The sequence below is a fragment of the Dromiciops gliroides genome, chromosome 3 (genome assembly GCF_019393635.1).
Source record: "Dromiciops gliroides isolate mDroGli1 chromosome 3, mDroGli1.pri, whole genome shotgun sequence".
Taxonomy (NCBI): Eukaryota; Metazoa; Chordata; class Mammalia; order Microbiotheria; family Microbiotheriidae; genus Dromiciops; species Dromiciops gliroides.
In genome coordinates, this window is record NC_057863.1 from 263793419 (window position 1) to 263818390 (window position 24972).

At 37.9% G+C, this 24972-nt stretch overlaps 2 protein-coding genes across 5 annotated transcripts in view; one reads left to right on the top strand and one right to left on the bottom strand.

Annotated features, from left to right (window-relative positions):
- Nucleotides 1-15775: 15775 nt before the first annotated feature.
- Nucleotides 15776-24769, bottom strand: RWDD2B (RWD domain containing 2B). Of its 3 annotated transcripts, none has more exons than XM_043998433.1 (5): nucleotides 24632-24769; nucleotides 23199-23411; nucleotides 23049-23116; nucleotides 22542-22907; nucleotides 15776-16042 (listed from the first exon to the last, which is right to left on the bottom strand). In XM_043998433.1, the coding sequence occupies exons 2-5, from the start codon at nucleotides 23403-23405 to the stop codon at nucleotides 15808-15810; spliced, it is 876 nt and encodes a 291-aa protein (XP_043854368.1). In that variant the 5' UTR covers nucleotides 23406-23411; nucleotides 24632-24769; the 3' UTR covers nucleotides 15776-15807. The 3 variants fall into 3 exon arrangements, with proteins under 3 accessions (XP_043854368.1, XP_043854369.1, XP_043854367.1); XM_043998434.1 differs by having other exon boundaries at nucleotides 24512-24643; XM_043998432.1 differs by lacking the exon at nucleotides 24632-24769 and adding an exon at nucleotides 24213-24622.
- USP16 (ubiquitin specific peptidase 16) overlaps nucleotides 24751-24972 on the top strand; it is a 40811-nt gene continuing 40589 nt past the window's right edge. For both annotated transcript variants that reach the window (XM_043998428.1, XM_043998426.1), the window contains exon 1: nucleotides 24751-24884. The gene's annotated coding sequence lies outside the window, so the exon portion shown is untranslated. The remainder of the gene's footprint in view (nucleotides 24885-24972) is intronic.

Sequence of the window (24972 nt, forward strand, 5' to 3'; positions counted from 1 at the left end):
TTTCATATGACTATAGATAACTTTGATTTCTTCTGAAAATTGCCTGTTCATATCTCTTGACCAATTGTCAGTTGAGGAATGGCTCCTATTTTTATAACTTTGACTCAGTTCACTATATATATTTGAGAAAAAAGGCCTTTATCAGAGAAACTTATTGTAAAAAATGTATCCTGCTTTCCTTCTAATTTTGACTGTATTGGTTTATTTGTGCAAAAAGAATTTAATTTTCATGTAATCAAAATTATCTATTTTACTTTCTATCATCCTTGCTATCTCTTGTTTTAGTCAGAAACTCTTCCTTTCTCCATAGATCTGACAGTTACATTTTCCCCACTCCTCTAATTTGCTTATGATACAGCCTTTTATGTCTAAATAATTTATCTATTTTGTCCTTATCTTGGTATATGGTGTGTGTTGTTGTTCTGTGTACTTTGTTTCTGCCAAACTACTTTCCAGTTTTCCCAAAATTTTTGTCAAATGGTGAGATCTTTAAGTTTATCACACACTAGATTAATATGGTGATTTGCTACTGTGTATTGTGTACCTAATCTATTCTACCTATATACCACTCTGTTTTTTAGCCAGAACCAGATTGTTTTGATAATTACCATGAGATAGTTTGAAATCTGGAAGTGCTCAGCCATCTTTCTTCACATTTTTTCATTGATTCCGTTGATATTCTCAACCTTCTGTTCTTTCAGATCAATTTTGTTATCATTTCTTCTAGCTCTGTAAAATAATTCTTTAGTAGTTTAATTGGTACGACATTGAATAAGTAAATAGATTTAGGTTAAATTGTCATTTTTGTTATATTGGCTCAGCCTATCTATGAGCAATTAATTTTCTTTAGTTGTTTAGATCTGTCTTTATTTGTGTAAAACATGTTTTGTAATTGTGTTCATATTGTTCCTAGGTTTGCCAGGTAGATTCGGATTTCTCTTTCTATCTCTTCTTGCTATATTTTGTTGGTAATATATAGGAATGCTGATGATATATGTGTGTTTATTTTATATCCTGCAACTTGGCTAAAGTGGTTAATTATTTAATGTAGGTTTTTTTTTTTTTGCTGATTCACTAGGGTTTTCTAAGTATATCATCCTATTGTCTACAACAAGTGATAGTTTTGTTGCTTCTTTGCTTATTCTTATTCCTTCAATTTCTTTTTCTTGTTTTATTGCTACAGCTAGCATTTCTAATACTATATTGAATGATAGTGTGATAATGCACATCCTTGCTTCACCCCTGATCTTATTAGGAAGGCTTTTAGTATATCCCTGTTACAGAAAATGTATGCTCTTGCTTTTAGATACTTATCATTTTAAGAAAGGCTCCTTTGATTCCTTTGCTCTCTCGTGTTTTTTAATAGTAATGGCTATTGTATTTTGTCAAAAGGTTTTTTTCAAAAATCATATGATTTTTGTCAGTTTTGTTACTGATATGGTCATTCTTATGAACATGATTATATTTATACATTTCCTAATATTTAACCAGCCCTTTATTCCTAGTATAAATTCTACCTGGTCATAGTGTATGATCCATGTGATATATTGCTGTATTCTCCTTTCTAGTATTTTATTTAAAATTTTTGCATCAATATTTATTAGGCATATTGGTTTATGGTTTTATCTGTTTTTGCTCTCCCTCACTTAGGTATCAAAACTATATTTGTGGGGCAGCTAGGTGGCGCAGTGAATAAAGCACCAGTCCTGGATTCCAGAGGACCTGAGTTCAAATCTGGCCTCAGACTCTTGACACTTACTAGCTATGTGACCCTGGACAAGTCACTTAACCCCCACTGTCCCACCAAAAAAACAAACAAACAAACAACAAAACCCACAACTATATTTGTGTCATAAAAAATTTGATTGGACTCATTTCTCCATTTTTTCACTTTTTTTTATGGTATTGGGATTAATGGTTCCATAAATGTAAACCATTTATTGCTGGAGATTTTTTTCTTAAGGAGCTTATTTATGGCTCTTAAACCTCTTTTTCTAAAATAGGGTCATTTAAATATTTTATTTCCTCTTCTGTTAATCTGGGCAATTTATATGTTTTTAAAAATATTCATCCATTTCACTTAAGATGTCAGTTTTATTGGCATATAGTTGGGCAACATAGCTCCTAATAATTGCTTTAATTTCATCTTAATTAGTGGTGATGGTAGTTGTTCAGTTCTTTTAGTAGTGTTTGACTCTTCATAACCCCATTTGGAGTTTCCTTGGCAAAAATACTGAAGTTGTTTTCTATTTCCTTCTATAGTCATACGTGGTACATCCAACCCTTTTTCATTTTTTATACTGGTAATTTGGTTTTCTTTTTTTTTTAATCAAATTAAACAGTGTTTTATTTATTTTATTGTGATGTTTTTTATGTTTATTTTTTTTCATAAAAGTAGCTTCTAATTTTATTTGTTAATTTAATGGGGGGTTCTTACCTCAATTTATTAATCTCACCTTTGATAGTTGGTATTTCTATTTTGGTCTTTAATTGGGCATTTTTTAATATTTTTCTTCTTGTTTTTTTTTTAATTGCCAATTTATTGATCTGCCTTTTCTTTCTTTTTTAACTCTTGTAAACATTTAGAAATATATATATTTTTTTTGCTAAGTACTGCTTTGGCTACATCCCAAAAATTTTGATATGTTCTCATTGTTTTCATTATCTTTAAGAAACTAGTCAAATCCTGGCAAGTGACTGTAGTAAATATTCCCACTACTAGACTCTTTGATTAGGAGATACCACTATGAGACATCAGAGTTGTTGTGATTGTCCTTCATTCTGGAAGTGGACCATGACATTTGGGTGATGTCATGACTTGCAGTGAATTAGATTTAAATGAGGGAAGGTTATGCAAAGTCATCAACCCCATTCTCTCCTCCAGAGTCACCTAGGTCTAGTGGCAAGATATATATCAGGATGACTGAGAATAACCCTGGATGTTTTTAAGGCATTTGGGGTTAAGTGACTTGTTCAGGGTTACACAGCTTGTACATGTCTGAGGTGAGATTTGAAATCAGATGCTCCCAACTTCAGGGCTAGTGCTCTATCCACTGCACTACCTAGCTGCTCCTATCGTGAAGCATATACTCCAAAGAAAGAGAAAGGACTCATATATACAAAAACATTTGCAGTACAATTTTTTGTTTTAGCAAAGAACTGGAAACAAAGTAGATGCCTATCAACTGGGGAATGCTTAAGCACCAAGTGACTTGGTCCCCATAAGAAAAAAGTGACTTCTGCAAATAATGAACATTAATTCCCATGCCAGGTATATATACATATGTGTCTGTATATACATACACACACGCACACATATATACATACACATATACACACACACACATAAATTTTCTCCTCATCCAGGGCTTCTTTAACTTTTTCCACTTGCAATCCCTTTTTGCCCAAGTAATTTTTACGGGACTCTGGGTAGATAGGTATATAAGATTGATATTCATAATCTTTTACTGTTGCCAAATTTTTCACAACCCCCACATTCAGTGATGTGACCCCATATAGGATCACAACCCACGGTTTAAGAAGCTTTGTGCTAATCAGTCTATTAATCAATAAGATAATGGATAGACATTTATTAAATGCTAAGTATATGACAAACATTTTGCTACATATGAGCAAGATAAGACCAGATAGCACATGAACCCTGCTGTTAAGGGGCATACAATTTAGTAGGGCAAAGAGACATTAACAAAATAAGCTATTTAATAAACATTACATGGTAAATGCATTACATTGAGCCCTAGAGCAGGTTATTTCCAAGGAAATATTTCTTAAAGGAGGTAATATTTAAATGTTAAATAGGCATTCAAAAGGCAGATAGATGTTGAATGAAGGCATTCCATGTTCAGAAAATAAACTTGAGTCAACCTGAAGGCCCCACAATATACATTAGACTGTTGTAGTGTTGTGCCTTTGTTCAAATTGTTCTCTATTGATACCCAGCAACTGGAGAATGGCTGAACAAGTTGTGGTATATGACTGTGGTGGACTACTATTGTGCTATAAGAAATGATGAGCAGGAAAGGCAGTTAGCTCTTGAACTCATGACATGATCGCTCCAAAAAACATCCAAATAACACCATAGGAAAATGCCCAGAGCAGCAAAACTCACAGAAGAATGTGCTGAAATCATCTTCTAACTAAGAATGGCTTGGAAGGTCAGAAGGAGGGAGCTGCTGTGCTGAAACAGGAGTGGAGCCCAACCCCACAGCCACCCTGACACAGATCCAGTCCCAGGAAGGCCTCACCAGAGAAGGAGATGCCCAGAGCCTCTGAATCAGCTGAAGCACCAGTATCATCTGGAACTAAGCTCACAGTCTTGTGAGAGGGCTGAGCCCTGGGCAGGGGGGAGACTACAGGGGTCTATGCTGGTGCTGAGGCAGAACTTGGATTTTTCACCCCTGCTGAGACCCAGGAGGTAGGCTTGAGTAGCAGTGGCACAGGTGGGGGAGGGGCACAGGCTCGCCCATAGGAGGTGACAACCACAACACACAAAGCTGGTTGATTAGTAAGTTGGTCTGGGGTCATCTATGAACCAGGGAAAAGGCCAGGTGAGTGAAGAACGTGATCTTCCTTAAATCATACCACCTGGGACTTCTGAACCTTGGGATGCTGCAGCCTGGAAACAGTGCCCTACTTTAAGGAGCTAAAAGTCAAGTAAAAGAAAGGCAAGATGAGCAGACAGAGAAAGGTGAGGACCATAGAAAGTTTCTTCAGTGACAAGGAAGACAGAGGTGCACCCTCAGAGGAAGATGTCAACATCAGGGCCCCTATATCTAAAGCTTCCAATAAAAATATGAATTGGTCTCAGGCCATAGAGGCGCTCAAAATGGACTTTGAAGATAAAGTTAGAGAGGTAGAGGAAAAAATGGAAAGAGAAATGAGGGTGATGCAGGAAAGACATGAGAAAAAAGTCAACAGCTTGAAAAGCCAAATGGAAAAGCTCTCTGATGAAAATAATTGCCTAACAATTAGGATTGAACAAATGGAAGCTAGTGACTTTATGAGAAACCAAGACAAAATAAAGCAAATCCAAATGAATAAAAAAATAGAGGGCAATGTGAAATATGTTCTGGGAAAGACTGCTGACCTGGAAAATAGGTCCAGGAGAGATAATTTGAAAATTATTGGTCTACCTGGAAATCATGATCAACAAAAGAGCTTAGACATCATCTTCCAAGAAATTGTCTGGGAAAATTGCCCTGAAATTCTAGAAGAAGAAGCTAAAATAGAAATTGAAAGAACCCACCAATCACCTCCAGAAAGAGATCCCAAAAGGAAAACTCCTAGGAATATTATAGCCAAATTCCAGAGCTCTCAGGTCAAGGAGAAAATATTGCAAGCTGCTAAAAAGAAAGAATTCAAGTACTGTGGAGCCCCAGTCAGGATAACAAAAGATCTAGCAGCTTCTACATTAAAGGACCAGAGGGCATGGAATATGATATTCCAGAGGGCAAAGGAATTGGGATTACAACCAAGAATCACCTAACCAGCAAAACTCAGCACAATCTTTCAGAGGAAAAAATGGGACTTTAATGAAAAAGAGGCATTTCAGATATTTGTGATGAAAAGACCTGAACTGAATGGCAAATTTGACTTTCAAATACAAGACCCTAGAGAACTGTAAAAAATTGGAGTTGGGGGACATGCCTGGGGTTGTACAATGGGTGACTGTCTTGTGTCTTTGGCTGGGATCCCCCTGGGTCCAGGGGTGGTGCTTTGTCCACTGTGTCACCTAACTGTCCCATGATGACATCTTTAGGGTTAAATTGAGGGATGAGGGGAATGTATTGGGGGAGGGGAAGGGCAGAGGTGAAATCCTACATGAAAGTAACAGGAAAAGGCTTATGGAGTGGGGGAAGAGATGGGAGAGGACCAGGGTAGTGTGAGATTTAAAATTGGATACTAGAGCATTAACCTCCCCTTTTAACCTTTCCCTTATTTATCTCCCAGACTAGTAAGTTAAAGGAGCCTCTGAGCTTTAGTTAGAGCCTTGTGAGATTAAAATTGGATATTAGATCATAAATCTCCCCTACTTAACCTTTCCCTTAATTTATCTCCCAGACTAGTAAATGGAAGAAGCTTCTGGTTTTCTAGATAGAGCCTTTATTGTATGGTAGTCACAAGGTGATGTTGATTAGAAGGATAGGAAAGTAGAAATACAAACAAATAGTCTTAAATCTAAGCTTAGTCTATATTCCATATAAAACTCACCAAAAACCCAAGACCACCTCTGAAGCTGAGAGCCACGTTAAGCACGTGCTGTTACGGCGAACCAGGCCGAGTAGAACCTCCATCAGCGTCTGTGTGTGCAATGCAACCAGCAGACAAGGAGAGCCGACAAAAAAAGACCTTGCTTCCGTTCTCTCCTTGCCTTTTAAGCTCGCACCCCGGAAGTGGAGTGCTTAGCAGACGGACCTGGTGGTTCGTCATGGTCTCCTCCCTGAAAGGGTGGTCCTTCAAAAAACTGGCATCTTTCCGTTATCGCTAACTGACTGTTAAAAACTTTCACTTTTTACCACAGTAGTAAATGAATTTTACACTCATCAGAAAAGGCTCAAAGACCTTAAACTCATCAGATTTGCCTCAAGGAGGGACTAACACACACACCCAGCTGGGTGCAGTAATCTATTTAATCTGGGCAGTAAATGAGTTTAACACTCATCAGAATTGGCTCTAAGACCTCAGTCTCATTAGAATTGGCTCAAGGAGGGAATAATATACACATTCAATTGGTTGGAGTAATCTATCTAATCCTGCAGGAAAATAGGAGGGGAAGAAGATAAAGAGAGAGGGGTAAAAGAAGGAAGGGCAGATTGGGGGAGGGGACAAACAGAAGCAAATCCCTTTTGAAGAATGATAGGATGAAAGCAGAGGGATAATAGAATAAATATTATGGGGAAGGGAATAGAAGTTAACAATAGTAATCATGAAAAAGAGAAAAGGGGGAAAAATTGTACAAAAAATATTTATAGCAACTCTTTGTGGAGGCTAAGAATTGAGAATCAAGAGAATGTCCATCAATTGAGGGATGATGGAAGAAGCTGTGCTATATGATTGTGGTGGAATTGTCTTGTGTTATAGGAAATGACAAACAGGATGACCCCAGAAAAACCTAGAAAGACTAATGAACATTGATGTATAGTGAAGTGAGCAGAACTGGGAGGACATTGTGCATAGTGACAGCAGTATTGTTCAATGAGCAATTGTGAATGACTTAATTACTCTCAGCAATGCAATGATCTAAGACAATCACAAGGAACTAATGAGGAAGCTTACTGTCCACCCCCATAGAAAGAACTGATAAAAAGAACACTTGTGGATTGTACATATATAACCTGATTGCAATCTTCTGGAGGGGGGAGGAAAGGGAGGGAAGGAGGGTAAAAAATTTGGAACTCTAAATTTTATGAAAATGAATGTTGTAGGGGCAGCTAGGTGGTGCAGTGCATAGAGCACCAGCCCTGGATTCAGGAGGACCTGAGTTCAAATCCGGCCTCAGACACTTAACACTTACTAGCTCTGTGACCCTGGGCAAGTCACTTAACCCCAATTGCCTCACCAAAAAACAAAAGAAAATGAATGTTGAAAACTACCCTTACATGTAACTGGAAAAAATAAAATAAATGTTTGTTGCTAAAAAAAAAAAAAGAAATGATGAGCAGGATGCTTTCAGAAAAATCTGGGAAGACTTTAGATGAACTGATGCAAAGTGAAATAAGCAGAAAGAATACTGTACACAGTAACAGTGATGTTGTATGATGATCAACTGTGAATAACTTAGCTGTTCTCAGCAGTACAATGATCTAAGACAATTTTAAAAGACTTATGCTAAAAAATGCTATCCATCTCCAGAGAAAGAACTGATAGAGTCTGAATGCAAATTGAAGTATACTGGGTATTTTTTTTAAACTTTTTTATATTATTATTCTTGGATTTCTTTGGTTTTCATTTTCTTTTGTAACATGGATAATATGGAAATGTTTTGCATAATTGCATATGTATATTTTATATCAAATTGCTTGTCATCTTAAGGAGGGGAAAGGAGAGGGAGGGAGATTGTTTGGACCTCAAAATTTTTAAAAATTAATGTTAAAAATGTTTTGTTTACATGTAATTGAGAAAAATAAAATTAAACATAAAATAGATGTTATTCTTCAAAAAAAAGGGTGCCCTATATTTGAAAAACTCTCATCCTCCCATCTTAAGGCAACCCATTTCACTTAGGGAAAGGAACTAGACCTATGATTTCACTAGTAATGAAACTCTTTGATGAGGAGCTCCCTCTGCCAATGAAGGTTGGCAATACTCTGCAACTCTGCACGTGGTCCAAATACTAAAGGTTAGTTGTCCAGGTTCACAGAGTCAATATACATCAGAAGTAGGCCTTGAACCCAGGTCTTCCTGGCTCTGGGGCCAGGTCATTGTCCACAATTTAACACTGCCTCACTTATATATGTACCATTCTAATTATTTTAAAGTTTTTCCTGACATCAAGACTAAATGTGACTCTTTGAAATTATCACTCATTTCTCCTAGTTCTGTCTACTGAAGACAAGAAGGACAACTTCCGCTGCTCTTCCACTTGACAGCAGTTCAAAAATACTTGACAACAACAATCATGTCCTCTCTGAGCTGTGTCTTCTCTAGGCTAAACATCAATCAGTCCTTCAACTGGACTTGGAGTCTTTTGCCACCTTGTTTGTCCTCCTCTGAATTCTTTACAGCCTACCAAATCCTTAAGGAGCCCCACACCTCATCTGACATAATCTCCTAACTGGGTCACTCTTACAAGCCAGGTCTCCCAAAGGCACTGGACTGCTCCTTAGATCTTTAGGGGTCACCCTGACAGGTTGGAATTTCTAGTACATGTACATTCTAGTACACAGGTCTCCACCAGTTCTCTTCCCATTATCAATCAGAATCAGTTGAATTTAATCAAGAATTTGTTGAAGGGCATTTTTACCAAGGTGGTATAGCAGAAAGAGTTGTTATAAGATAGTCTCCCCTCAAACTGGAGTACACTCTCCATTTGTGCACAGAAGGGAAAGTAAGCTTTTTTTTTTAAAATTAGGAAGACCTAACTTCACTTTTTTCCCTCCTGTTGAAAATGTTTATTTTCACTTTGAACTTAAAAACACCAAATAAAATAGGTGTTTCCATATATATATATATATATATATATATATATATATATATATATATATATATATATATATATATATATATATATACATATTAGAACATAAAGGGGATTGCACATCCTACATGAAACTGATGATATCTATTATCTACAGCTTGCTTTTTCTAAGTATATAAATTGAGCCTGTAGCTTGCAAAGTTATCGTGCTTCTCTATGATTCTTTCTGTTCTTTTTGCTATATTTTTGGGAAAGAAGCCTCAATGACTTTTCTCTTTTTATTTTCCTTTTCTAAAAAACTCTTTCTGCCCCATCCCTCTGCCTTTCCCATCCCTTCTATTAGGGGGGAAAAAAAGAAAGCCTTTGTAACCTATATGCATAGTCAAGCAAAACAAAGTTGTTGTTTTTTAAAATTCTCACATGTCTAACTATTTTGTTGCATAACCATTTCATTGATTTGTTCTTCCTCCTGTTTTGTTGATAAAACCTTATATAGAGATATCCATTTTCTTGCTTCTCCTAAGTTGTGGTCATTTTGACTGATGAAATTTTCCATTATTTCTATGATTTGTTCTTTGAATCACCAATTCTTTAGGTTGGTTACTTCATCTTCAATTAATTTTTAATTATTTCTTCAAAGACCCTTTTAGGACATAATTTTTATTGAACCATGTTCAGTAAAGGATGTTAAGTACTTTTGTCTTTCTGCTTTTGCTTGTGTAGGTTAGATGTATCTGTACATAGTCAGCTTTTGTAAAGGTCCCACATATTATTCTCTTTCAGTAATTACTACAGGAAGGAAAGAAAAAAACAAGCATTAATTAAGCATGTACTACATTCCAGGTGCTATGCTAAGCACTTTACTAATTTTATCCTTATAACAACCCTAGAAAGTAAAGATTATCATTATCCCCATTTCACAGCTGAGGAAACTGAGGCAGACAGAGGTTAAATGACTTTCCTAGGACCACACAGTTGTTAATTATATGAGGCCAGATTTGAACCTGTCTTCCTGATTTCATCCCCAGTGCCATCCACTGTGCCACTCAGATGTCTATCACCTCAATTTATTTTTTAAATTCTAAGTAGGTCTTTAACTTCTTTCTTTATCTTTTCATTAATCTGTTCAAGTATGAAAAGGGTACATTGTGGTGTCTCACTGTTATAGTTTTAGTATCTATTTCTCCCCAAAATTTAATGAAACTTTCATTTATTTGTTTGTTATATTATTTTATATATATATATATATATATAAAAATAATGACATTGGTTTGTTGTCCCTAGTAGCTTTAAGCATCATGTAGTTTCCCTTGTATTTTAAAAACCATTTTTACTATTACTTTCCCCAAAAATCATGATTGCTCCTCATGTCTTTTTTAATTCCCCTGAAGAATAACAGATTTTGCTCCATTTTCTCATTTTAACTATGTGAAACTTAATTGCTTTTTACAATTTTTAAAATTCCATTTTATTTTGTCAGGTCCACATTCTACTCCCTCCTAACTCCATTATCTCCCTACCCCATTTGAGAAAGCAAGAAAACCAAACCCATTACAACATACAAGCAAGTAAAACAAATTCCTGAATTGCCTGTGTCCAAACAAAATTAGATCTCTGTAACTGAGTCCATAACTTCTCTATCTGGAAGTGGGTAAAATGAATCTTTGTTTCAGGTATGTTTCTAGGAAAGAACATAGCATTGATTTCTGCTTTCTACTATCCTCTTCCATTTTAAGGATGAATTCAGCCAATTTATGTTTACAGTTATAATTGTTAATTGTGTATTTTCCACCATCCTGTCCTCTTGTACTTTGCCCCTTTTTTACAAAGATGGTGAAAGAGTAGTTTGCCTAAAACTCATGTTGTATAAATGACACAATCTGTTTCTGATCCTTTCCCCTCTATACTTCTCCTTCTCCTGTCCCTAATCATAGCTTTTTTGTTTTTTAGTAAGGCAATTGGGGTTAAGTGACTTGCCCAGGGTCACACAGCTAGTAAGTGTTAAGTGTCTGAGGCTGGATTTTAACTCAGGTCCTCCTGACTCCAGGGCCGGTGCTCTATTGACTGCGCCACCTAGTTGCCCCTAATCATAGCTTTTTATTTCCTTTTTAACTTTTAGTCTCCACTTAATGCTGCACCATGTGATAGAGTTTGTTTTGCATGTGACTACTTCCTTACCTGTTCCACACTGTTAAGCATTTCTTTCCTCTCCACGCCCCAGGCTATTTCCTTGTGGAGGTTATGTAATACTGTATCATGTTCTGTGTGTGTGTGTGTGTGTGTGTGTGTGTGTGTGTGTGTGTGTAAACATCTATGCTCAGGTGATCGATTTCCTTTTGTCTAATTCAGAGAAAGTATGGCCATCATTTCCACTCCTTCCTCCATACTTGTATACCTTTTCATCTCACATACCATATTATATAAGAAAGTTCCCTTTTCTTCTTCCTACTTTTCTCCTTAGTATGTTGCCCTTTTCCCATTTCCTTCTCTTTATACCTTCAAAACAGACCAAAACCATCCCAGGCTCTCTTTCTGCCATTATTTAAATTTCTCAGATTCTTGAAGACCTTAGGGTTCTGCTAGAATACTTCTTTCTTCTCCTCATAATAACAAAAATATTTCATTTTCATATAGTCTCTTATAATTGACCAAATGTGTGCCTCTCTCTGTTTTTCATCTCTTGCAATTATATTTCACAGTTCTTAGTTCCAGCTTTTCATCGTGAACACTTGGAAGTCCTATTATCAGTTTTTTTTGGGGGGGGGGGGTAAGGTTATTCTTGGTTGTAAGCCACTTTCTTTTGTCTTTTGGAATATCGTAGTGCATCCTCCTCTCCTTAATACTGATAGTTGTCAAGTCTAGTGTGATCTTTTTTGTTTTGTTTTTTATGGGGCAACGAGGGTTAAGTGACTTGCCCAGGGTCACACAGCTATCAAGTATCTGAGGCCAAATTTGAACTCAGGTCCTCCTGAATCCAGGGCCGGTGCTTTATCCACTCCTCCACTTAGCTGCCCCTCTGGTGTGATCTTGACTGTGGCTTCTTGACACTTTATCTTTCTTTTTACTTGCTTATGCTATTTCTTTTCTTTGACCTGGCTCTGGATTTTAGCTATGATATTCTTGGGCATTTTCATTTTGAAGTTTCATTCAGTGAATGTATGTGTATACACACATATGTGTGTAAGTATATGTATGCACATATGTACATATGTGTGTGCATACACACATATATAGTCAATGGACCTTAATCGGCCTCTAGCCTGACAGTGGCTAGAGATGAACAGAGCAAGCTAGAGACAGGAGAATCAGGAATTAAATAGAAATTTTCTTTTCAAAGTGAGAAAAATAGCTTGTAAGCAAGGACACATGTGCTGGGGCCCCACCCTAGTTGGGGAGCATGAGGCAGTGTAGATCTCAATACTTATACTAGAAGCTATGAAGTGAGCTGTAGTCCTGACAAATGAGGGGGTAACAGCAAAAATGTGACAAGTTTGAATCATTGCAGGATTTCATGACTGGAATATGGGTACTTTCCGACCTTGTCCAGAGCTTTTCCAGTGCTTATCTGAGCTCAGAGAACACCTAGTGCTGTTCAAAACAATACAATAGTTATGTGATCTTGCCAGAAGGTGAGATCATTCAGAGAGTGGGTACAAAGGGATTGTTGTTTTACCAAGCTCAATCAATGCACAGCTTGCTTGCTGGGCCTTAGCCCTGGAAAACTGGGGGTCTCCTAATATTTTGTCAATGTACACACATTATATATCTTTTTCTGTTTTTTCAATATATTGATTTTAAGACTTCCTGTTCTGTATGTCTTATTCTAATTTTCTGGAAATAAATTCCTGGGTAAGATCTACCACTGTTTATTTTAAGGTATAGTCCTTGCAATTCTTTCTTCTCTAGTCATTCCATTTCATTCCTTCCAGGTTCTTTTGCAATTATTGTGGCCAGGACATTCTTTTCTCTGAAACTTAACTTGGACTGGTGGAGTTACTCTGAGTTTATACCTTGGGCTTCTCTTAAGGTTGCTCTGTATCATATTCATCTTTTCTCATATCTCCAGTCTGTTTTCAGATTAGAGATCTGTGCATGAGTCAAACTCTGCCCCCATATTCTTGGATGATATTGGAAAGCCTAGTTTGATCTTGAGGTTGGTGGCTAAGGCTAGGCCCTGCCTGCCAAAGGAATTATCTGGCCTTATCTTGTGATATGTTTTAGATGGCTGAATTTTGGGTTAAGGTGCACAGGCTTCCAGCATGTTGACATGGCCCTGTCTCCTGTCATAGATGGAACCCCTGATTCCCTCTTCCTGCTAATTTCACTACACACACACACACACACACACACACACACACACACACACACACACACACACACACACACACACTCTGCTACTCTGGCCCTGGCAACTGATGTTTTGTATTTCACCTTCCCCCTACTCTAGCTTTTCTCTCCTTTGCTTTGGCAAAGATTTTGGCAATCTTTTTGTGGAATTTTGGACTGGATAGAGGCAATATAACTGATTCTCTTGGATTTTATCATTATTCCTAATGATGCATTTTTAGAGTTCTACTGGGGGACAGGGGGAGGAAGGGGACAGATCTGGGCTCCTCTAGGTCCTAATATGCCACCATCTGACCTACAATTTCCTGAACTGAAACTTAAAGTACTATGGAAGCAACTGACCTTCTTCTCACGTGGCAGCTCAAAACATTTCTTGCTTTCACTCAACATGAAGAAAAACTAGGATAAAATTGGGTTATCTTTTTCATGCCAACTCAGTTCTGACTCTGTACATCCTGAGTTACCTTCCTGTTTCTCAGCCAATTAGAAGATTTGTCATCAGACAGTACCCGACTCTTGTCATGCAAAGCTAGGGAGTTTCACTGCAACTTTCCATGAGGTTACTTGGACTGAAACTAGGTAGGGAAAGACCTTTGCATGTTAGAGAAGGTATCAGGTAGGAAATATCTGCACATGATTCAAGAACTGGACCCTTACTGTAATCTCTTATTCTACTTTTAAAATGTCATTGCCCAGGGGCAGCTAGATGGTGCAATGGATGGAGCACTGGTCCTGGAGTCAGGAGGACCTGAGTTCAAATCTGGCCTCAGACACTTAACACTTACTGGCTGTGTGACCCTGGGCAAGTCACTTAACCCCAATTGCCTCACCAAAAAAAAAAAAAAGAAAAAATTAAATAAAATGTCATTGCTCAGAACAGATTACTCTACTCCAAATGTTCAGACCACAGTACAGTACAATAGAATTTTCACCTTCTTAATGCACCCCAAGAATTAGCTTTTTTTGGCTACCACAATGGGCTGCTAATGCGGAACCTGCAGTTTATTAAAACACCCAAATCTTTTTCATTTGGCTGCATTCCTGTCTAATATTTGTGAAATTTATTTAAATCCATTTTTTTTCTATTAAATTTCATCTTAATATTCAGCCTGATACCCAGGCCTATTTTGGATTCTGACTGTCATCCAGTGTTAGCTTTCCTTCCTGGTTTGTTTTTTAAATTTTCTCCAGATTTGATAAACATGTGACTGTCTCCTATGTCTGGAAAGCTCTTCTTCATCAATGCTGCCTCTAGGACAAAGACTGGATTTTTTTTAAAGCATGTGACTCAAGACACTGTAACTCAAAGCCCATTTTAGCTATCCAACCTTATTTCCCAGCAAGAACTCTCTTTTCCATCTAGCTTTTATCTTCTTTCATTATTACTACATTCTGCCTATTCAAATCCTCCCTATTTTTCAGGACCACGGTTCTTTCCTCTATAAAGACTTCCTGATGTACTCAAGTCCATGCTCATTTCTTCTCTTCACAGTCTAGATTCCTATAGAACTATTTGTAATCACTCATCTTGGAACTGCCTTGCTTCATTTAATAACTCCATGAACTTACCTTTATCTTTCTCCCCTACATCACTGTACTTGCCTTAAAGTGGAACTATATCTTAAACATATTACATATTTTCCACAATGCTTGGTCCACAAAAGGCATTCATTTGAATTATGGAAGGCCTTGAAAAGAGGGCATTGTAGTTTTGATTTGATGCAGCAGGCAATAAGGGCTAGATCCTAAATGAAGTGGTGGCATGATACCTACATTAAAGTCTGATTCCTCATCATGATATAAAGGTGACCCTTCAACACTATACAAGTGAAATGCTAATAGGGCAGATCTAATTGTTTTTTGTCTGGGAATTATATGTGAAACTATAAATCTTTATTCCCTAATAATTTTTTAAAAATAGCATATAACAAAGTCAAAACATTACTTTCAAAACTATCTTGATTGTCAGGGAGGCATCCAGCTTGTTGGACTGTGCTGATACTGGCTTTCCTACTGCCTATGAGCTTTTGGTTACCATTCTGTGCAGTTCTGGAATAGACAAAATCACTTAGTATAGTCTCTTGCTGGATTTCATGATCACTTGGCCTTGTGCTATTTTTAGGTTTTAAATGGAAGGGGTCTGTGGGAGCTGAGCAGTCTGCCTTGTTCAGGTAGTCCTCTTAACTGGAAGTGTCAATCTGAAGTTTAAAATACTCAGTAGTCCCTCAGCAAGCAAGTGTAAAAGGAACGAAAATTCAAAGAGTCCACGACTGGCAAAAAAAATCTATGTATACTTTATTCAACTACTGTCCTTCTATGCCAAAGTAAATCCGAAAAACATCAGCACATCCCCTGGCACTTAAAAACTGATAAAGCTGACCCAAATCCATGTGGTTTCCTCTGTTTCCATTTGCATCAAAAATTTTTTCTTCAAAATTAAAAAACTTTCTTTGTTTTTGCAATTCATCATGTGTGCCATCAAAAGTAATGTCTTCTCGATGGCGAATTAAAATTCTCTTCCATGCTAATCTCCTGAGTCTGGAAAGAAATATTCAAAGAAAAGTTTTCCAAAATGTAATATACATTCAGGAACTTTTAAAAGGCTATTTATACCAAGAAGAATTTGACTTACCAACCCATCTTCCACTGCAAAGAAATCTGTTGATAATTAATGAATTAGCATATGGTAGAAAGACCATTGTACTTAGGATAAGGAATTATGATCATAGGTTTAGATGGGGGAAAAGAACCACATTTCAGAGATAAGGAAACTGAGATCCATAGAGATCCAGTGATTTGCCTTTTAGTTATACGAAGTGTAAATGTCAGAGACAGAATCAGAACCTAGGTTTTCTGACTCCAAATTCAGTACCATACCACTTTGTATTTGGATATTTTGTTTGTTTTAATTTTAAGCCACTCATAGGACCTCCTCTCTGATCCTTAGGCTTCTGTAAAGCAAGAATGGCAATCCTTGCACCAGCTATTTTACACAGTGATTGTTTGTTTGCTTTTTTGAATTTTTTTTTTTTGCAGGGCAAAAACTCAGGAGTACCTGAGTTCAAATCCAGCTTCAGACATTTGATACTTACTAGCTGTGTGACCCTGGACAAGTCACTTAACCCCAATTGCCTCACTAAAAAAAAAAAAAAGAAAGAAAGAAAGAGAATGGAATCAATAATGTTAGAGCTCTGAATAAGCTGGACCTGACAAGGAAAGCTAACAATAATAAAACAATTTTTAAAAAAAGGTATACCAAGAAAAAGAGAGGGATTATGGCAGATACAGTGAAAATAAATGTTAACTAACAACAGAGAGAAGGTTCTTTCTCTACTAAGAACAACCTCTGCATAGGAAAGGCCAGAACACTAATGGATAACAGTGAACTGATACACAAGACAATAAGAGGGCACCTAGCAATCCTACAGGAATTTAAATCACCTGGTCAAGATGAACTATGAGCTTGTGATTGCTGAGTCTCTCTCAGTGATTTAGGAAATGCTGTAGTGAATGAAAGGGACTCCAAGACTGGGGAAGTACAAATGTCCTAAACTTCAAAAGACAAGAGCCTAGAATTGACAAACTGTAGGCCAGGGAGCTTGACTTTGATTGCTTGGAAAAGTCTAGATCATTAGAATATTTTGAAAACATGTTATGATGATGAAAAAAATGGAGGGCTGTGGTCTATATGATAGTACAAGAAGGATATGGAACTAAATGAATGGCCAGACTCATGTGCTAGGGAGCTGTGCTTGGCCCTGAGCTGTTTAACATTTCTCTCTCTCTCTCTCTCTTTTTTTTTTTTTTGGTTAGGCAATTGGGGTTAAGTGACTTGCCCAGGGTCACACAGCTAGCAAGTGTCAAGTGTCTGAGGCTGGATTTGAACTCAGGTATTCCTGAATCCAGGGCCAGTGCTTTATCTACTGTGCCACTTAGCCGCCCCTGAGGCCAGATTTGAACTCAGGTACTCCTGACTCCAGAGCCGGTGCTCTATCCACTATGCCACCTAGCTGCCCCATAACATTTTTTCAGTGAAGTGTAGCTAAAGGCATAATGGCATATTTATCTAACCTACAGATGACAAAAAGTTGGGAGGGACAACTAGCCTTTTGAATGTTAGTTAGACCAAAGATTCTTTAACTATGGATCACAGGTGGGGGGGGGGGTCACAAAAAAGTCTGGCAACAGTAAAGATTATGTATACCTATTTTATGTTTTATTATATATGTAAATATACATACATATATGTATGTATATTTACATATATGTATGTATATTTACATATATACACATATATGTATATATGTATGTGTATTTACATATACACACATATTTACATATTTTGTATACCTATCTACCTGGGGTCATGTAAAAATTTCTCAGGTGAAAAGGGTTCACAAGTGGAAAAAGTTTAAGAAGCCCTGAGGTACACAGTTTGAATCCTGACAATCTTGAGCTTAATCGAGTAAGATGAAATTTAACAGGGATAAATATTAAGTCTTAGACCTGGATTCAAGAAATCGACCTCACAAGTATGAGATGGGGGATATAGTAGTTTTTCTGAAAATTATAGGCTGCAGGCTCAATAAGAGGCAGTGGAATACAGTGGACTCTAGCCTTATAATAAGTCAGCAGTGTCAAAAAAAGAAAAAAAAAGCTAATATGATCTTGGGCTACATTCAGAGGCACAGTTTCCAGAAATAAAGTGGTAACAGTTCCTGTATATTGTGTCTTTGTCAAACCACAACTATCTGAATTACTGTGTTTAATTTGGGTGCTACAATTTCCAGAGAACAACCAGGATGGTAAAAGGCTCTATGTCCTAAAGGGATCGATTGAAGGAACTTGAGATCTCTGCTGGAGAACAGAACAGTCAGAACACAAATGCTGTCTTCAAGTGCCCTCCGGTGGAAGAGTTACTAGACTAGTTCCATTTGGCCCCTGAGAGTAAACTAGGAACAACGTATAGAAGTTTCAAAGACTCAAATTTAGGCTTGATGTCAGGAAAAACTTTCTAAGAATTAAAGTTATCCATAAATGGAATAGCTGGCCTCAGGAGCCATGGGTTGCCAAGGATATACTCTTACAAAAGGTAGAAGCTGTATTCCACTTGTTTGGTATATTTGTAATAGTGATTCCTTTCTGAGTAGGTGTTGGACTGGATGGCCTCCCACACTAGCAATTGTTGAATTCTATGATTCTGATTCTATCTATGAAATGAAACTAAAATATACCCATTATCACTTATTGCCAGCCTTCTTAGAGTATATTTAAAGAGAGAAAAATGAATGTACTTTTTACTACCTGAAGTTATCAGTGGCAAGACAGAAACTGGATTGTGAAGGCTCTTGTCCTTTATGCTAAAGTGGTCTCTCCATAACATAGATGGCTGGTCATAATTGATTGTGACTACTTATAACTATGGAAACTATATTTATACTATTCTCTTAGCACTCCCAGTTTTGTAGGTATATAGCTTATGAAATATTACTAGTTCTGATGGGGCACAGGATGATGGAATTTAAAACCTAGAAAGAGACTTCAGATACCATTTATTCCAGTAGTCCAAAGTAAGCCCAGAGAATTCTAAGGCCACATAAATTGGTATACCAATAGGTTAACCTTTTTATTTTTTAAAAAAATTTTTAATTGATGAAATTACTATAGAACCACTATCAAAATTAAGACGAGATTTCAGCCTTTCAGTTGAAAGTTCAGCATGTCAATTCAATAAGCATTATTAAGCAGCTATAACATGCAAGGCAATAGGCGCATGGTATAGTGGATATAAGACCAGATTTGAAGTAAGGAAGACCTGGTTTAGGTCCTACGTGTATTAACTTTGTGACCATGGACAAGTCAGTTAACTTCTCATTCCCCATGGCAATTAAGACTTTAAGTTGTAGACAAGTTGCTGATTTGAAATGGAGGAATTACCCACACTAATGACATCCAAATTTTTCGTCCAGATCAAAAAAATATACACGTAAGGTTATAGGAATACAAAGAAAGATATATGAGCAGCCTCCAATCTAACTGGGATTGGGATGGGATGGGATATGGTAAAGACATATACACCAGGAGTTAAATTATAAGCTCAAGTAAGAAAAGTGCAAATCAGAAATCTATCTTTCCATCTTTAGTATGCTGTCCCAAGATGATTTTTTTTTTTTAAGTGAGGCAATTGGGGTTAAGTGACTTGCCCGGGGTCACACAGCTAGTAAGCATTAAGTGTCTGAGGCCGGATTTGAACTCAGGTATTCCTGACTCCAAGGCCAGTGCTCTATCCACTGCGCCATCTAGCTGCTCCATGTCCCAAGCTGATTTATTCCTTCTTTCTTTTTCCGCTAATTAGCCCAAGCTCCTCAAGGGCTTAGCAAAAAAGCAAAGATGATGGTGGAGCAGCTAGGTGGTGCAGTAGATAGAGCACTGGCTCTGGATTCAGGAGTACCTGAGTTCAAATCCGGCCTCAGACACTTAACGCTTACTAGCTGTGTGAACCCGGGCAAGTCACTTAACCCCAATTGCCTCACTTTAAAAAAAAAAAAAAAAAGCAAAGATGATAGCTACCTTTGCTGAACTTCAGAGGATTCCTCTTTGAGGTATTACTGTTGGTAAGTGATACGGCTAACTACTACCATTATTGTTACTCCCTGTGCTAGAGGAGGGGCTTATCTAAGAACTGGCTTATTTTAATTTTAATTTTCTTTATCCCAATTCCATAGCTGAACTACAGGCTAACTTGATCAAAGTTAGAGTTAAAGTTTGCAGTAGTGCTTAAACTACAATCTGTTTAAATTCTTAGCTCAATATTTTCATGGTTAGTGGGCAACTACCACTCATAATCCTGGATTTTTCCCACCATTTGCTTCTTCTATTCCTGCTTATGTGTTGCTGAATGGAGCTAAAGAAAGTCACACAATTAAGCTGAGTACACTTCAAATTTAAAATGTCTAACCTTAAGAAAGCCCTTACAGTAGCACAGCAAACCTTTTATGCCTATCTGATTGCTTATCCCACCCTTATCCCCAGCTTTTCCAAACCTTTGCTTCTCTCTTCAAACCTCCCACATCTTCTCTTATCCTTTCAACTGAGAACCTTGAAACTTACTTTATTAACAATTGAGGCCATTTGCTGTGAGCTCTTTTTCTTCTAAAAATTCCTTGATTTTGTCTCCCCATTCTCTTCTCCAATCTTCCACTCTCTGATGACATCACCCTTCTTACCAAGGCCTAAATGTGCCCTCAATCCCATCCACTCCAAATTTTCCAGCAGGTTGCCCTATCTAATCTACAATCTCTCTCTACCTATGGTTCTTTCCTTCAAACCATTTTCCTATTATTCTCCTCCCTTTCTCAGCCAAACTCCTAGAAAACGCTGACTGTACTCATTGCTTCTACTTCTTCTCTTCTCACTTACTCCTCAACTCTTTACAATCTGGCTTCTGATCCTGAGACTCAACTGAAACTGCTCTCTCCAAAGTTACCAATCATTTCTTAATTGCCAAATCTTATATTTCTTTCTTAGTCCTCAACTTTCCTGACCCTCCTGCTGCATATGACACTGTTTATCCATCTCTCCTCCAAGATACTCTCTCCTTTCTGGATTTTCATGATCCTACTCTCTCCTGGCTCTTTCTCTACCTAAATGTTCCTTCTCAGTCTTCTTTTTGGTTCAAGTTCCATATCAGGACCTTTAATTATCAGTATAACCTGGGGGCAGCTAGGTGGCACAGTGGATAGAGCACTGGCCCTGGAGTCAGGAGGACCTGAGTTCAAATTCGGCCTCAGACACTTAACACTTACTAGCTGTGTGACCTTGGGCAGGTCACTTAACCCCAACTGCCTCACCCCCCCCCCCAAAAAAATAAATAAAAATTATCTGTATAACCCAAGATTCTATCCTTGGGACCTCTTTTATTTTCTCTCTACATTCTTAGTGACCTCCTCAGTTCTCACAGTTTATACAGATGATTCATAGATCTATACATCAAGCCAAAGTTTCTCTCCTGAGCTGTAGTCCCACATCAATTGCCTACTGAACATTTCAAACTAGATGTCCCAGACACATCTCAAATTCATCATATCCCCAAAAGAACTTATTATCTTACCCCCCTTCTATCTCTATCCTCTTCCAAAAGATAGATCCTATTTATGTTAAAGGCACCGTCATTCTTCCCATCTTCAAGGTTCATAATCTTAGCATTATTTCCAACTCATTTTCACTCATCCCACATATCTGATCAATCACCACATCTTATCATTTTCTGTTTCTACATATCTAATATCCAATTGCTTTTCTCTACTAACACAGTCACCATCTGACTTTAGGCCCTCATCAGTTTTTACCTGGATTACTTCAACGGTCTCCTAAATGCAGTCCCTATCTCAAATATCTCCCCACTCCAATCTATCCTCCCTACAGCTGAAAAGCAATTTTGACCATGTCAGTCCCCTCCTTAATAAATTCCAGTGTTTCTATTGCCTCTAGAATAAAATATAAATTCCTTTGATGGGTTTAAAACCTTTCACAACTTGGCTTCAATCATTCTTTCCAGCCTCATTATATATTACAAAATTCTTCAGTTTAGCCAAACTAGCCTTATCTCTTTTCCTTCTTCACAGAACTCCCATCTCCAATTTCATTGCCCTGGTTGCCCCCATAACTGGGAGGTACTTCCTTCTCACCTTCACCTCATAAGATCTCTCATTTCCTTCAAGACACAGCTCAAATACTACCCTCTACCGGAAAACTTTCCTGATTCCTCTAACTGCTAATATTCTCCCTCCCTATGTCCCCTATATTTATTCTATACACATTTATATGTAAATATAGGCTTTAGAGGTACATGTCATCTCTCCCAATAGAATACAAGTTTCTTAAAAGCAACAAATATTTCATCTTATGTCTTTGGATGTCTAGAGCCTAGCTTTTGGCATACAGAAGGCAATCAATTCTTAATTTATTATTACTTAATAATGAATATAGCATCATGAGTTGTATGATAATTTAGAAAAAAACACAAAAAAACACAAACCTTGCCCAGAACTCTTCGCAAGTACTTTGTGAACCTTCAACACAAATAATGCCAGGTTTCCCAGGCATGCTAAACCCAGAGAGGGAGAGATCCTTTGCCCATTCCATAATATATTTTCTTTTCTGTTTGTTGTAAATGTGATGGCTATAGATCCAAAGTCGGGTGAATGTGACATCTGCTGAATAAGTTGGATTTGTGTTGGTGGTAGCAGAAGACGTGGGTTCTTTTTTGATATAAGTAGATGCATGTTCTTTAACCCATTCTGTTGCATTTAGTATACAGACTTCTCCACAGTGTCCTTTTTGAAGGTATGCAGTTAGGTCTGTGTTCAGCTGGGCCTGCTGGGTTCTACCTAATGAAAGTGATCTGATGGAAAACATAAGGAGAGAAAAATTTTCTTATTTTTCTTACACCAAATCTACAAAATATTAAATATATCTTAGTTCTTTAATATAACCTTTGGCAAAGGGTTTCCATGACATTTGTTGTTTATGTTCTACAACATACCTGACAGTAATTTCAGGCAGGATTGCAGGGTACTGAAAAGGGAGGGCACAACATAAAGAAAATAGAACCTGAAAATAGAAAACAATATTTTAGGACTTTGTACTAGCGCCTGATATGTCTACATTTCCTTTAAAAATGAAAGTGAATTACCATGGATTCATCAGTCATCTCTATTTTTATGTTTATGGTAAAGTGAACTTTTGAAGATGGAACATCTGTGGTCCTCATTTCCACATAGTCTTTCAGTTCTGCTAAAGCCAGATGATCATGTACTAGGAATTCATTCTCATCAGGAAACATACTAGAAAGCAATTCTAATTCAGACAGCTGAGCTTCAGCTTGCTTTACTTCAGTCATTTTAGGCTGTTCAGGCAAATGAGATTTTACCAAAAAAAAATTTTAAAACATGATTTCTGATAAAAACAAATACAAAAGAACTAGGCTTTCTAAATCAAGATGTGTTTGATTTCCATTTAAGTCTCAAATTTAAGTATAGTTATTTCTTCTTCACCTCAATTTTTTATAATTTGAGGTATTCAAACAGTCCAGGGGTCTGTGTTAGAGATTACTATCTACCTACTAAACTTATTGATAAGGAAGGAAAGTGACCTATAAGTCCACAAATGACAGTAATAAATCTGGCCAGAATGGAGAGAGTCCTAAAGAAGAAACAGTCAGTTTGGGAGAGTCACCATGAAATGTGATGTCTTCAGGAGCAAGTTAAGTTTTTATTGGGTTATATGATGGAAGGAATCTGAAAGGAAGGGATCTAGGCTCACAGGTTTAAAGCTTGAATCTCAAAGGAACCTTGGTAGTCATCTAATTCAACTCTCTTTCTGTAAATGAAGTTACTGATGCCGAAGAAGGTAAAGAGGTTTGAAAGTCACAAGGGAATCGAAGAGCAAGGATTCAAAACTGGGGTCTCTGACTAAAATAAGTCTAGTTATCTTCCTACTATACCACAACAGGGAAAGGTTCTCAGACAGCAGAGTGGAAAAGGAGATCAGAGGATATTAACTAAGGGAGTGGGAAAAGGGGTCGGTCTGAATTTACTATGCCAGTTCTCCCCCCACCCCCCAGTGCAGCTAGGCAATTAATTGGAGAAGAGCCAGGCTGTCAGTTTAGGGGATAGGATGGCTCTGGCACTGGGATGGAGTACTGTACCTCCAGGAAATTGGAGTAACACTGCGGGTTGTCTCTGCACTATACCAGTCTCCTCGTGCTAGTTCTGGTTATGGAGTAAATTTTAGCAGCTTTTTCATGCTCACTTAGGGTTTTACAGGTGTGAATCCGATAACCCTCATTCCCCACCCCATCCCCGGACACCCTAAGTTCTGGCGCTGTCTGAAAGGTACAAAGTCCCGGTTTTCCTGCGGCACAGGAGAGTCTTGGAAAGGCCGACGTAGACTCTGCTTTTTCAGCAAGGCGGCTTAGAATTAAATATTAATTCTCGGGATCCGGACCTTTGAGAAATAGCTTGGGAGGTCACAAACAGACTGAGGCGCTGCAAGGTTTTGAATCAACTGTGAATCTGTCTCAGGCACGGGACTAATAAACCCGAGAAGCCACGGCAAAGTACCTACCCAAGGGGTGGGAAGCCGGGCTTCCGGGTCGTCTACGTTGCGCGCGCATCTCGAGGTGGCCGAGTCGCATGCGCCAGGAAGAACTCAAGCATTTCATTCCTATCCCACAATGCCCCTTTCCGGAAATTAACACGGGACCTTGGGCTGCTCTGGGCATAGATTTTGTCGTGGTGGAGTCGTCACTTAGAAGAGGTGGGGCCGAAGGGGAATCGCGGACTTCTTAGAGGGGCAGCTATGGGAGCAGTATCTGTAGGTGAGTTCCGTTTCCCTTGACACGCCATCATCAGCGCTTTTCGTCCCCAGGACTGTGAGCCCCACACACGTCACCTCCTTTCCTTAGC